Source organism: Schistocerca nitens, chromosome 6, assembly GCF_023898315.1.
Source record: "Schistocerca nitens isolate TAMUIC-IGC-003100 chromosome 6, iqSchNite1.1, whole genome shotgun sequence".
In the NCBI taxonomy this organism is placed as follows: domain Eukaryota; kingdom Metazoa; phylum Arthropoda; class Insecta; order Orthoptera; family Acrididae; genus Schistocerca; species Schistocerca nitens.
This window is the reverse complement of record NC_064619.1, coordinates 577,842,781-577,857,437: the sequence shown is the minus strand read 5'-3', so window position 1 is coordinate 577,857,437 and position 14,657 is coordinate 577,842,781. Positions and strand designations below refer to the sequence as shown.

Sequence of the window (14,657 nt, the reverse complement as noted above, 5' to 3'; positions counted from 1 at the left end):
GTTCAAATATCACAGCCGATAGGCATACCCAAAAACAGTAAATCCTCCCCTATTATGGATGACAATAACTGATGAACAGCAACACCATTTTGAACCACCACTATGCTATGAGATATAGAAGCCACAGCCCCATATATGTACCTCTACTCACCACACATCATACGACAAAGACATTAGCATGGATGCAGGAAAACTGCCACTGGATTCTTAGAAGATGGAAAATGGTTGCCTGAACTGATGAGTCATCATACAGGTTTGTATATGCTGAAGGTAGAGCACAAGTATGTTGGTAGACAACATGAGGCAAACGCATCCTGCCTGCCAAGAGGTACTGTTCAAGCATATGATGGAGATATTTTTGCACGCAAGATAAAATGGTGTTCCCCCACATGTCTGGCATCATCTTTCAAGGGTGTATGTTACAGGAAATTGTCCAACCATGTGCATTCATTTATTTGCGTACAACACTCCACAAGTGACTTGTACCTTTATGCAGACAGTGCACCATCACATTGCTTCTGAAATGTGTCAGAACCGTTTGATAAAACTCCACAGACACTGGGACACTTGTACCCCCTCCCCCTTTCCTTAACCACATTTCTACTGAATAGATGTGGAACATGACTCAGCAAAAAGTGAAACTCGGAACCCACCGTCGATCAGTCTCCATGAGTTGTGGTCAATGGTTGAGTAGTCATAGATCAGGATAGCTCCCCTGGCCTTTTAGTGACTTGTGAAGTTGGTCATGACGTGTTCCTGCCATCATCAAGGTACGACATAGATGACTTCAATTCAATTGATCATGAGATCACTTTACCCATCTACATCAAAACAAAACATTTTCAACACGGAATGAGATTACGTGCAAGATACTGATTTATTTTCCTAAGACACTAGAGACTCAAGTTATGTTGAAAATCTGCCATTATCAATTTTGTCTGAAAAAGGAAACAAGACCTCAGTTTCCCAACCTTTCATTCTGGTGATACCACTGCGAAATTATTTTTTTGCAGAAAGAGGCCTGTTATCTAGCAAGAATTTTATGTTTACAAGAAATATTTTCATAAGGAATATGTAGCAAGTTTCTTTATCACTAATGCACAGCATGACAGTCATGAAATCTCCAAAAAAATATAGGAACTTGAGATAACTGGTTTATTATACAGCTGGTTAATGAAATACAAAATATCAGATACATAAAGGAGTAGGTGATACATGCTTCTAGTGAAGTATGTGATACTCTGTAATTTTTATCATGTTCATGAATATTTATGATTGTGTTTGTTTCTGTTACTGTTATTAATTACTATTTAACATCATTTTAAATAATTAATGGCCTGCAGAAGGCAACGTTCATCATCTCATTTCTTATGCAAAGTTACTTTTCTGTACAAACTAAATGTGCATAGAGTCAAGCACCACTCACTTGGAGCATTCATTCAGGTGAGATTGTGTTTCTAGTGGAACGCAGTTCAGTGACTTGGTGCAAATGCAAAATGGAGCAAACGACTGAACAGCTGCACGCCATCAAATTTTGTGTTGGACTGGGGAAATCAGACATGGAGACATTGGCCATGATTCGTCAAGTGGTCAAGCATGAGAGCATGTCACCAACTTTTTCAAGCGACATAAGTTCTTCAAAGATGGCTGAGAGAGTGTGGAGGTCAAGCCCCACATTGGAAGGCCTTTAACATCAAGAACCAACAACAGTGTGCAACATGTGCATTAAGTGCTGGATTCTGACCATTAGTTATGTGTGTACATAGTCAGAGATGCGACTGGAATTGATAAGATGGCAGTGCAAACCATTATCACTAAAGATTTGGTAATGCGAAATATCTGCACTAAATGTGCACTGGAGGTCTTGATGGACAACCAAGAACAGAGGTAAGTGTCTGCTAACAAAGACCTTTTGCAGTGCATTGAAGCAGATCCCAGCTTTTTGGACAATGTAATCACAGGAGATGAAACTTGGATATTCAAATATGACCCAGAAACAAACTAGCAAAGTTCCGAATGGCACACTGCTGCACCACCTCATCCAATGCTCAAATGAGCAAATCCAGAATGAAACCCATGCTCATTGTTTTCTTTGATGCGAGAGGGGTGGTCCTCTATGAATTTGTACTGGAGGAACAGTGCTTCTTACCTAGAAGTGGTAAGAAGAGTGAAGAGAAAGGTCAACCAACGGAGGCCAGTCATAACTGGGAATTGGAAATTCAGAGTGTATATACATGTGAAACAAATACTAACAAAGAGATAGAGGGGCTGGCCAGTACTTACCTCAGCTCAGTACAGCCGATAGATACACATAAAACAGAACTGAAAATTTACGTTCCTAGCTTTCGGAACAAATGTTCCTTCATCGGGGAGGATAGAGGGGAAAGAAAGGGAAGAAGGGACAGGAGATTCAGTTACTCACAACCCAGTAACTGAATCTCCTTTCCCTTCTTCCCTTTCTTTCCCCTCTCTCCTCCCCGACGAAGGAACATTTGTTCCGAAAGCTAGGAACGTAAATTTTCAGTTCTGTTTTATGTGTATCTATCGGCTGTACTGAGCTGAGGTAAGTACTGGCCGGCCCCTCCATCTCTTTGTTAGTATTTGCTTCACATCTTTATATGAGATTTTCCATTAATCATTTAGAGTGTATAAACAGATAGAGGGGGGGGGGGGGGGGGATCCTGGATTTTTCCAAGATATCCTGGATACAAATACATCTTTTCCCAGGCAAAAGTACTCTTTCTCCTGGATGAAAATACACTATATCCCAGTGTGAAAGTACTTTTTTTCCAAATTAAGTGATAATATACTTTCCATTGGAGATATAAAACTTGTCAGTCTTTGAATGGTGAAGGCTTTATACACCACTGTAGAACTTCCCACACCTTAGGATTCATAATGCAGCAAAAACAAAAAAGGAATTGCATTTTGGAAATATCTTTAATGTGTGGCAACACTCAATTTTTTTTCTGTCCCCCCGCCCCCTTCCCCCGAGTGTGTGATCAGGCAGCATGAACCGCAGCAGCTGAATATTTCCGACATGCACAAATATAAACTTCACTACAGTGAACCAAAAATTTCGTGGGTTACCTGACTGAATATACGTTCCGTCGAGCACTTTGACTTTTCCATAGAAAAACCAATCACAGGTGAAACTGCCCAAGAACTCAAATTGCACTGTTTTTTGAAGGATAATTGTACTTTTCGCCATTGTTATTGCATAATTTGTAATCTATGAAGGCACTAAAATAAATATGGAAGGCTAACTTTGAAACTTGGTCTTTTTTAGCATGTTTTACCCTTTAAGATATATTAATCGCAAATGCGCCAGTGAAGTTTTATTTTATTTAACGGCACAAATGGCTGGTCTTCTGGACTCAAACGTTTTCTAAGTGGCTGGTCCTTGAATTGTTAAGTTTTGAATGAGAATCAAATGCTCCATGATTTAACAAATTCATCACACACATTCTCACGTGTAACGTAATTCATCTTGCATAAACAGAAATTTACTTTCTAAGTAATGCTTCTCAAACCAACATTCACAATACTTTCCCGCAACCTGTTACAAATGTAAACAGTTGTGATGTTGCACTCACTGAATATAGTTTGTTGTTAACGAAGTATTGCATAGTCTTTGACACATTTTGCTGTCGGCAAATGATTGTTGTGCAGTGTGTTTTGCTGTTGTGAATGGCACATTTCCTTTGTAACTGAAGTTTCTTTTGGTGTTACTCTCTCATTTATGTTTTACTGCTGCAGTATTATTCTGGAGTAGTAGGATAAAGGAAAATTCTTTGTTAGAGAATCATTTCTTTACCAACCAAAATTACAAAAATTTAACTGAAAATTAAAACAGCAAAAAGTTCCCATGTTTTTCCCAGATTCTCGTGGATTAGAAAACTCCCAGGGTTTTCCTAGATTTCCCAGTTGTCCTGGGGCATATAAACTGCTCCATGGTGGCCGACTACCTGACAACAGGTAGCATCGCAATGATTCCCCAAGCCCCTTACAGTTCAAACTTGGCACCAGCCTACTATTTCCTATTCACAAAAGTGAAATTCTCCCTCAGAGGACACCACCATGGAACCCAAGTGCCATCAAAGAAACCTGCATGTGCATCCTTAATGACCTTCCAGAATCCGCCTACCAGGGAGCCTTTGAGTCGAGGGACAGCTGCTGACGAAAGTGTGTCGGCACTCGGGCTGTATGAATAACTTTAGGCATTGTAGCAATATCTCGAATAAATCTATTTTACTGAAACTTTTCCTAATATTTTTCATACAAACCCTGTCTATATTTCTTTAGTCAAGTCAATAGTCTGAAATCCAGGAAGATGGAAATCATTCATGTAATGCAATTTTTATACATGATATACAGGATTTTCGAAATAGAAGTTTCTGCAAAACACTGTAAAATGTTGTAGTCAATCACTAAAGATGTAAAAATTTCCAAAAATATCAATGTTTAACATTATATATATTTGAAACTCTAAGTATAAGATTTTAAGCAGTATCTACAGCATATCACCCATTAGCCAATATATGAATGTGCAATAATCATGTGTGACTTACTGATATCATTAATGACTACAGTGTTGTCCAGGGCAATGTGGATAACAAGTGAGCTCCATTCATCATACACAGCAAGTTTCCTGGAAAGGTAAACATATGTTAGCAATACAAAAGTTATGCTGCACTATTTATAAAGCCTTAGTTACATTAATCTTACTTTAAAACTTGTGCAACAGTGTTAGGACCAAACCACTGTCCGACTTCTTTCCCTTCTGACGCACCCATTAATGCAATCTGATGTATGGAGAAGGGAGCTGCACGACGATCTTCAAACATGTGAAGAATTTTTAGGTATGTGCTGTTTTTTGTGTCTACTGACCAGCGCCAGTCTCTTCCTGAAAAAAGTGATGACAAGACTTTTAAAGAAACGAATACAGTGATCTTTATGTGTTTGAACAGTTGCCTTCATCTTCCTTATGAAATATTAAAATAAATCTATTTTCAACTGAATTGATGCTATGATAACAGGTTCATAATTGTTTTTCAAAAACAATGTTTTTTTCAACAATAAATGTTGTACCAATGGCCACAGCTGGTATTTCTCAGATACACAACAATAACCTCATTAATCAAAAAGAAATGGATCTGTCCAGACTGAATCTTTCACTCTGCTGTGGAGAGTATGCTGTTTTGAAACTGTCTGACAGATTAAAACTGTGTGCCATACCAGGACTCAGATCTAGAACTTCACCATTCACTGACAATGCACTTACCAACTGAGTTGTCCAAGAGTCATGACATACCCTCCCAGTGTCTCTCCCATCAGTGCCGATCTACTTCTTTCCTACACTTTTAATCTGTCAGGAAGTTTCAAAGCAGAAAACACTGCAATACATAGTGCAAAATTCATTATGGAAACAATCCCCTAGGCTGTGGCTAATCCATTTCTCCCCAACATCCTTAGTTCCTTGAGTGCTAGTCCTCAACATATGCAGGAGAGTTTCTGCATCTACACTCCACGAGCCACCTTAGCATGGGGTGCTTCTGGTATACTATCTCTTCTGCCATTATCTGTTCCATTTCTGAATACTGTTGATGAGCTTCCCATGAGCTCTAACTTCTCTGATTCTCTTATCTTGACATTTCACAAGATATATTTGGGAGGAACTAACATGTTGCCTGATAACAACATGATGAGTTCTATCTGCAATGAAGTCTTAAATCCAGTCACAAATCGGGACCAGTATTCAGTAAGCTTACATTTTGTCCTTGAAATGACAGTATGAAACAGTACTGAATGACGTGTGAAGGTCTAGGAACATGGCATCCACCTGGAAGCCACTGTCTATTGTATTCTGGATCTCATGGATGAACAGAGTCTGAGCTGAGTTTCACTAGATCTCTTTCCAAGGAATCCATATTAATTTATGAAGATGAGATATTCTTTCACCAAGAGGCTTATAATGCATGCACTTAAAATAAGTTCCATAGTCCTATAACACATGATGCCCATGCCTACCACAGTAATAAAAATTTACATGCCAACTAGCACCGCAAATGATGAAGAGATTGGAGAAATGTATGATGAGGTAAAAGAAATTATTCAAATAGTTGAAGGAGATGAAAATTTAATTGAGATCGAGGAATGGAATTCCATAGTAGGAAAGGGAAGAGAATGAAAATAATAGGTGCATGTGAACTGTGAGACAGGAATGAAAGAGGAAGCTGCCTGGTAGACATTTGCACAGAGCATACGTTAATCATTGCTGACACTTGGTTTAATACACATAAAAGAAGGTTGTGTATGTGGAAGAGACCTAGAGACACTGGAAGGTTTCAGACTGATTATATAATGGTTAGACAGAGATTTCGGAACCAGGCTGTAAACTGTAAGATATTTCTAGAGGCAAATGTGGAATCTGACCACAATTTATTGGTTATGAACTGTACATTAAAACTGAAGAAATTGAAAAAAGGTAGAAAATTAAAGAGATGGGACCCGGATATATTGCAATAACCAAAGTTTTTGAGAGTTTCAGAGGGAGCATTAAGCAATGGTTGGCTAGAACAGAGGAAAGAAATACCGTAGAAGATGAATGAGTAGCTTTAAGAGATAAAATAATGAAGGCAGCAGAGGATCGAATAGGTAAAAAGTCAAGACCTACGGGAAGTCCTTAGACAACACAGGAGATACTGAATTTAACTGATCAAAAACAGTAGGTAATTTGAAAATGCAACAAATGAAGCAAGTGGAAGGGAATACAAACATTTAAAAAATTATATAGACAGGAAGTGCAAAATTGCTAAGTAGGATTGGTGGGTACCCGTGGTCTAGGGGTAGCGTCTTTGATTCATAATCAAAACGTCTTCGGTCCCGGGTTCGATCCCCGCCACTGCCTAAATTTTGATAAATAATCAGCATTGGCAGCCAAAGACTTCCAGCATAAGAAGTCAGCCTCATTCTGCCAACGGCCTTGTCAAAGAGGGCGGAGGAGCGGATAGAGGTTCAGGGCACTCTCTTGTCCTAGGGGTGGGAAATTGCCCCTAAAGGCGGAAGAATCAGCAATGATCAACGACATGAGGATGGAGAAGGCAATGGAAACCACTGCATTAAAGACACGTAACGTGTCTCCACAGGACATGTGGCCTGTAATTGAAGAAGTGTCATGATGATCTCTCCATTGGCAAAAGATTCCGGAATAGTCCCCCATTCGGATCTCCGGGAGGGCACTGCCAAGGGGGAGGTTACCATGAGAAAAAGATTGAATATCTACGAATGAATAACGTTCTACGAGTTGGGGCGTGAAATGTCAGAAGCTCGAATGTGGTAGGGAAACCAGAAAATCCGAAAAGGGAAATGCCTAGGCTCAAGCTAGATATAGTAGGGGTCAGTGAAGTGAAGTGGAAGGAAGACAAGGATTTCTGGTCAGATGAGTATCGGGTAATATCAACAGCAGCAGAAAATGGTATAACAGGTGTAGGATTCGTTATGAATAGGAAGGTAGGGCAGAGGGTGTGTTACTGTGAACAGTTCAGTGACCGGGTTGTTCTAATCAGAATCGACAGCAGACCAACACCGACAACGATAGTCCAGGTATACATGCCGACGTTGCAAGCTGAAGATAAACAGATAGAGAAAGTGTATGAGGATATTGAAAGGGTAATGCAGTATGTAAAGGGGGACGAAAATCTAATAGTCATGGGCGACTGGAATGCAGTTTTAGGGGAAGGAGTAGAAGAAAATGTTACAGGAGAATATGGGCTTGGGACAAGGAATGAAAGAGGAGAAAGACTAATTGAGTTTCAGCTAGTAATAGCGAATACCCTGTTCAAGAATCACAAGAGGAGGAGGTATACTTGGAAAAGGCCGGGAGATACGGGAAGATTTCAATTAGATTATATCATGGTCAGACAGAGATTCCGAAATCAGATACTGGATTGTAAGGCGTACCCAGGAGCAGATATAGACTCAGATCACAATATAGTAGTGATGAAGAGTAGGCTGAAGTTCAAGACATTAGTCAGGATGAATCAATATGCAAAGAAGTGGGATACGGAAGTACTAAGGAATGACGAGATACGTTTGAAGTTCTCTAATGCTATAGATACAGCAATAAGGAATAGCGCAGTAGGCAGTACAGTTGAAGAGGAATGGACATCTCTAAAAAGGGCCATCACAGAAGTTGGGAAGGAAAACATAGGTACAAAGAAGGTAGCTGCGAAGAAACCATGGGTAACAGAAGAAATACTTCAGTTGATTGATGAAAGGAGGAAGTACAAACATGCTCCGGGAAAATCAGGAATACAGCAATACAAGTCGCTGAGGAATGAAATAAATAGGAAGTGTAGGGAAGCTAAGACGAAATGGCTGCAGGAAAAATGTGAAGACATCGAAAAAGATATGATTGTCGGAAGGACAGACTCATCATACAGGAAAGTCAAAACAACCTTTGGTGACATTAAAAGCAATGGTGGTAACATTAAGAGTGCAATGGGAATTCCACTGTTAAATGCAGAGGAGAGAGCAGATAGGTGGAAAGAATACATTGAAAGCCTCTATGAGGGTGAAGATTTGTCTGATGTGATAGAAGACGAAACAGGAGTTGATTTAGAAGAGATAGGGGATCCAGTATTAGAATCGGAATTTAAAAGAGCTTTGGAGGACTTACGGTCAAATAAGGCAGAAGGGATAGATAACATTCCATCAGAATTTCTAAAATCATTGGGGGAAGTGGCAACAAAACGAGTATTCACGTTGGTGTGTAGAATATATGAGTCTGGCGATATACCATCTGACTTTCGGAAAAGCATCATCCACACAATTCCGAAGACGGCAAGAGCTGACAAGTGCGAGAATTATCGCACAATCAGCTTAACAGCTCATGCATCGAAGCTGCTTACAAGAATAATATACAGAAGAATGGAAAAGAAAATTGAGAATGCGCTAGGTGATGATCAGTTTGGCTTTAGGAAAAGTAAAGGGACGAGAAAGGCAATTCTGACGTTACGGCTAATAATGGAAGCAAGGCTAAAGAAAAATCAAAACACTTTCATACGATCTGTCGACCTGGAAAAAGCGTTCGACAATATAAAATGGTGCAAGCTGTTCGAGATTCTGAAAATAGTAGGGGTACGCTATAGGGAGAGACGGGTCATATACAATATGTACAACAACCAAGAGGGAATAATAAGAGTGGATGATCAAGAACGAAGTGCTCGTATTAAGAAGGGTGTAAGACAAGGCTGTAGCCTTTTGCCCCTACTCTTCAATCTGTACATCGAGGAAGCAATGATGGAAATAAAAGAAAGGTTCAGGAGTGGAATTAAAATACAAGGTGAAAGGATATCAATGATATGATTCGCTGATGACATTGCTATCCTGAGTGAAAGTGAAGAAGAATTAAATGATCTGCTGAACGGAATGAACAGTCTAATGAGTACACAGTATGGTTTGAGAGTAAATCGGAGAAAGACGAAGGTAATGAGAAGTAGTAGAAATGAGAACAGCGAGAAACTTAACATCAGGATTCATGGTCACGAAGTCAATGAAGTTACGGAATTCTGCTACCTAGGCAGTAAAATAACCAATGACGGACGGAGCAAGGAGGACATCAAAAGCAGACTCGCTATGGCAAAAAAGGCATTTCTGGCCAAGAGAAGTCTACTAATATCAAATACCGGCCTTAATTTGAGGAAGAAATTTCTGAGGATGTATGTCTGGAGTACAGCATTGTATGGTAGTGAAACATGGACTGTGGGAAAACCGGAACAGAAGAGAATCGAAGTATTTGAGATGTGGTGCTATAGACGAATGTTGAAAATTAGGTGGACTGATAAGGTAAGGAATGAGGAGGTTCTACGCAGAATCGGAGAGGAAAGGAATATGTGGAAAACACTGATAAGGAGAAGGGACAGGATGATAGGACATCTGCTAAGACATGAGGGAATGACTTCCATGGTACTAGAGGAAGCTGTAGGGGGCAAAAACTGTAGAGGAAGACAGAGATTGGAATATGTCAAGCAAATAATTGAGGATGTAGGTTGCAAGTGCTACTCTGAGATGAAGAGGTTAGCACAGGAAAGGAATTCGTGGCGGGCCGCATCAAACCAGTCAGTAGAATGATGATGGAGGGGAAAAAAAAAAAAAAAAAAAAAAGGATTGGCTAGTGGACAAATGTAAGGATTTAGAAGCATATTTCACTAGGGCAAAGAATGATATTGCCTATAGGAAAATTAAATAGGCCCTTGGGGAAAGGAGAAGCAGCTGTACGAACATCAACAGCTCGGATGGTAAACCAGTCCTAAGCAAAGAAGGAAAAACTGAAAGGTGGAAGGAATATTTAGAGGGTCTATACAAGGGAGATGAACTTGAAAGCTACATTATAGAAAGGGAAATGGACATAGATGAAGATGAGATGGGAGATACGATACTGTGGTAAGAATTTGACAAAGCTCTGAAAGATCTAAGTCGAGACAAGGCCCAAGGGGCAGACGATATTCCGTCAGAACTACTGATGAGACTTGGGAGAGCCAGCCATGACAAAACTCTTCCATCTGGTGTGCAAGATGTATGAGATAGGTGAAATATCCTCAGACTTCAAGAAGAATGTAGTAATTCCAATTCCAAAGAAGGCAATTGCTGACAGGCATGAACATTACTGAACTACCAGTTTAATAAGTGATGGGTGCAAAATACTAACACAATTCTTTGCAGAAGAATGGAAAAACTGATAGAAGTCAACTTCGGGGAAGATCAGTTTGGAGAAATGTAAGAACACATGATGCAATACTGACCCTATGACTTATCTTAGAAGATACGTTAAGGAAAGGACAATCTACATCTATAGCATTTGTAGACTTAAGAGAAAGCTTTTGGCAATGGTGACTGGAATGCTCTCACTGAAATTTTGAAAGTAGCAGGGATAAAATACAGGGAGCGAAGGGGTATTTACAACTTGTACAGAAACCAGACGGCAGTCATCAGAGTCGAGGGGCATGAAAGGGAGGCAGTGGTTGAAAAGGCAGTAAGGCAGGGTTGTAGCCTATCCCCGATGTTATTCAATACGTACAATGAACAAGCGTTAAAGGAACCCAAAGAAAAATTTGGCAAAAATTTCAGAGAAACAAGATAAAAATGCTGAGGTTTGCCGATGACATTATCAGAGACAGCAAAGGACTTGGAAGAGCTGCTGAACAGAATGGACAGTACCTTTTACAGGAGGATTAAGATGAAAATGAACAAAAGTGAAACAAGGATAATGGAATGCAGTCAAATTAAATTGAAATCAGATTAGGGAACAAGATTCTTAAAGTAGTAGATGAGTTTTGCTATTTTGGTAGCAAAATAACTGATGGTGGCCAAAGTGGAGAGGATATAAAATGTAGACTGATAATGGCAAGAAAAGCATTTCTGAAGAAGAGACATTTATTAACACTGAATATAGATTTAAGTGGTAGGAAGTTTTTATGGAGGCATTTGTTTGGAGTGTAGCCATGTATGGAAGTGAAACATGGATGACAAACAGTTTGGATAAAAAGAGAATGAAAACTTTTGAAATATGGTGCTACAGAAGACTGCCAAAGATTAGATGGGTCAATAATGTAACTAATGAGAAAGTACAGAATAGAATTGGGCAGACAAGAAATTCGTGGCGCAGCTTGACCAAAAGAAGGGATCGGTTGATAGGATGCATTCTGGGACATCAGAGGGTCACCAACTTACTACTGCAGGGAAGTGTGTGGTGTAAAAATCATAGAGGGAGATCAAGAGATGAATACAGTAAGCAGATTCAGAAAGATGTATGTTGCAGTTGTTAACTGGAGATGAAGAGGTTTGCACAGGATAGAGCAGCATTAAGAGCAACAACAACAACAACAAACATCAGATTCTAACCAACTACACTGAAATCTCTTGAGACATTTCACACTTCAGGATACAAAATGTTAGGAGACAAACAGCTCATACACAGGCAGTGAAGTAGCCTGGCTGTAATCTATGTGACCATATTCTGAAATCATTGATCATGCAAAACCCTACTCACACTTTTCTCACATGATATACTGAAAAATTTGGATCAAGGTAGTCAGGCAGATGCAGTATTTCTTGATTTTCGAAAATCATTTGACTCAGTACTACATCTACGCTTATTGTCAAAAGTACGATCATATGGGGTATCAAGTGGAATTTGTGACTGGATTGAGGATTTTTTGGCAGGGAGGATGCAGAGTCATCATCAGATGTCGAAATAATTTTGGGTGTGCTCCAAAGAACTGTGTTGGGAACCTTGCTGTTCATGTTGTATATTAGTCACCTCGAGGACAATATTAATTTTAACCTCAGACTTGTTGCAGATTCTGTAGCTATCTATAATGAAGTACTGTGTGATAAAAGGCGCATAAATATACGGTCAGATATTGATAAGACCTCGAAGTGGTGCAAAGATTGATGACTTGCTTTAAATGTTGAGAAAGGTAAAACTGTGCACTTCACAAAACAACTGACATTGTATACTATGACTATAATATCAATGTATCACAGTAGGAATCGGTCAACTCGTGCAAATATCTGGGTGTAACGCTTTTTAGGGATAAGAAATGGAATGATCGGATAGGCTCAGTCACAGGTAAAGCAGCTGGTGAACTTCAGTTTATTAGTAGGATACTGGGGAAATGCAATTAGTAAAGAAAGGAGATTGCTTACAAATAACCTTTGTAACCCTTTCTACAATACTGATCAAGTGTACCAAACAGGATTAACAGGGGATACTGAACATATACAGAGAAGCGCAGTACAAATGGTCACAGGTTGGTTTGACCCATGCAAGAGTGTCACGGACGTGCTGCGGAAGCTGAACTGGTAGATCCTTGAAGATAGATGTAAACTGTCCTGAGAAAGCCAACTTACAAAGCTTCAGAACCAGTTTTAGATGCTGACTAGGAATATACTGCAATGAACTATGTCTCGCTCACATAGGGATCGTGAGGGAAAGATTAAATTACAGCAAGCATCTAGTGGCATTTAAACACTCATTCTTCCTGTACTCCATACATGAACAGAACAGGAAGAAACCTTAACAATTGGTAAAATGGGACATACCGTATGCCATGCACTTCACAGTGGTTTGCAGAATATAGATGTAGATGTATGCTTCAGCTGAGCAAAAGCAATCAGGAGCAAGCAAATGGCCCCCACACGTGCAGAACAAGGTACAAACCCAGTACAATACATGACTACCTGCTGGAAGCCAACCCCAACTTGCACCTGCAAGAGGGAAAACTGATGGGTGGCCTCGGGCACCCATACCCTATGGCGCAGGATTATAACAGCCTTCATTAAACTTTTCTCAAAATCTTAAAAGAACAAATGTAATAGATGTATTTTTCTGCTGTATTGTCCTGTTCTGGATCTAATACTAATATCTTACCTAAGTGTAACATAACTAATGCCTGAGCTAGAACCATCTGGCCACATCGCAACATGCAGCCCCATCCTTTATCTGTTGTCAGTCCAGTGTCTCCAATTGGAATGAAACTTCTCCTATATGTGAACCACAGTCTTGTTTGTATATCCTTTCTTATGACTCTTAGGTCTGAAACAAAATTTAGATTTCCATCAATGTGACAGCATGAAAAATGAAAGTACAATCATATCTATTACTTACAGATATGCAGCATTTTACAAAATATGAGCATCATTTAATGAATAAACATATATACTAATAACACACACAGAATATATACCAAAAGGGGACATGGTGAAAATGGTCTAAAAGATGGAACATGAAGTTTCATGGAATTATAGGAACCCCTATTTGAATATGTATGATATTTATTAAAAGGAGACTCCATGACAGATAATAAAGTACACTGGACTAAGACTTGCACCCAGATCCTTGTTGTCAGTACACAATATTCTTCTCAACTGAGCTATCAAGGCACAGCTCGAGAAATGCCTTCACAGCTTCAATTCCCACAGTATCTCTCTTCTACTATCCTATCTTCACATAATTTTTATGTAGTTTTAATCTGTTGGGATGTTACACAATAGCTGACAGTCCACTGTAAGAGGTAGGTTTATCTCTGAACAACTTCTAGGCTATGACTGTGCCATTTGTATGCGAACTGCAAGTACAGCAAGGTACAGTGGGTGGACAAAAATATGAAAACACCATAAAAACAACACATAACCATACCTAATGTGGTGTAGGAAAGCTGTTGGCTTCCGGTCATCTCAGAATGGATAAACACAGGTCCTATATGGTTCTCAGGAGCATTTTAAAACAGAGGCCATGTCATCTTGGAATTGTTCCAAGATGACAGTGTTACTATCAAGGAACAAACACTGTAACATGGGATGGACCTGACTGGTCAAAATAGTTACATAATCCTTGGCAGTATGCGACCTTGCACAGTGACCATGGGGTCAATAAAATACCATTATATGACTACCCAAACCATCTCTGAACCCCCATCATGTTTCACTCTTGGGATGTAAACTCAGCCAGAAGCTGGAAACAGTGTGAAAGAAGACTCATCTGACCAAAAAATAATCTTCAATTGCTCCATAGTCCGGGTTTCTGGCTTCAGCACATTTGCATCACTGATGAGTGGTTTTGTAATTCCAGCTTGCTCTGCAATTCCCTGCTT

At 39.6% G+C, this 14,657-nt stretch overlaps 1 protein-coding gene across 1 annotated transcript in view; it reads right to left on the bottom strand.

The window, feature by feature from the left end:
• The window catches only part of LOC126262823 (cysteine protease ATG4B), a 91,260-nt gene that overhangs the window by 56,258 nt on the left and 20,345 nt on the right, over positions 1 to 14,657 (bottom strand). The window contains exons 3-5 of the mRNA XM_049959671.1: positions 13,436 to 13,600; positions 4,729 to 4,906; positions 4,572 to 4,651 (exon numbers count right to left, since the gene is read on the bottom strand). Of these exons, the coding sequence (XP_049815628.1) occupies positions 4,572 to 4,651; positions 4,729 to 4,906; positions 13,436 to 13,600 (423 nt within the window). The remainder of the gene's footprint in view (positions 1 to 4,571; positions 4,652 to 4,728; positions 4,907 to 13,435; positions 13,601 to 14,657) is intronic.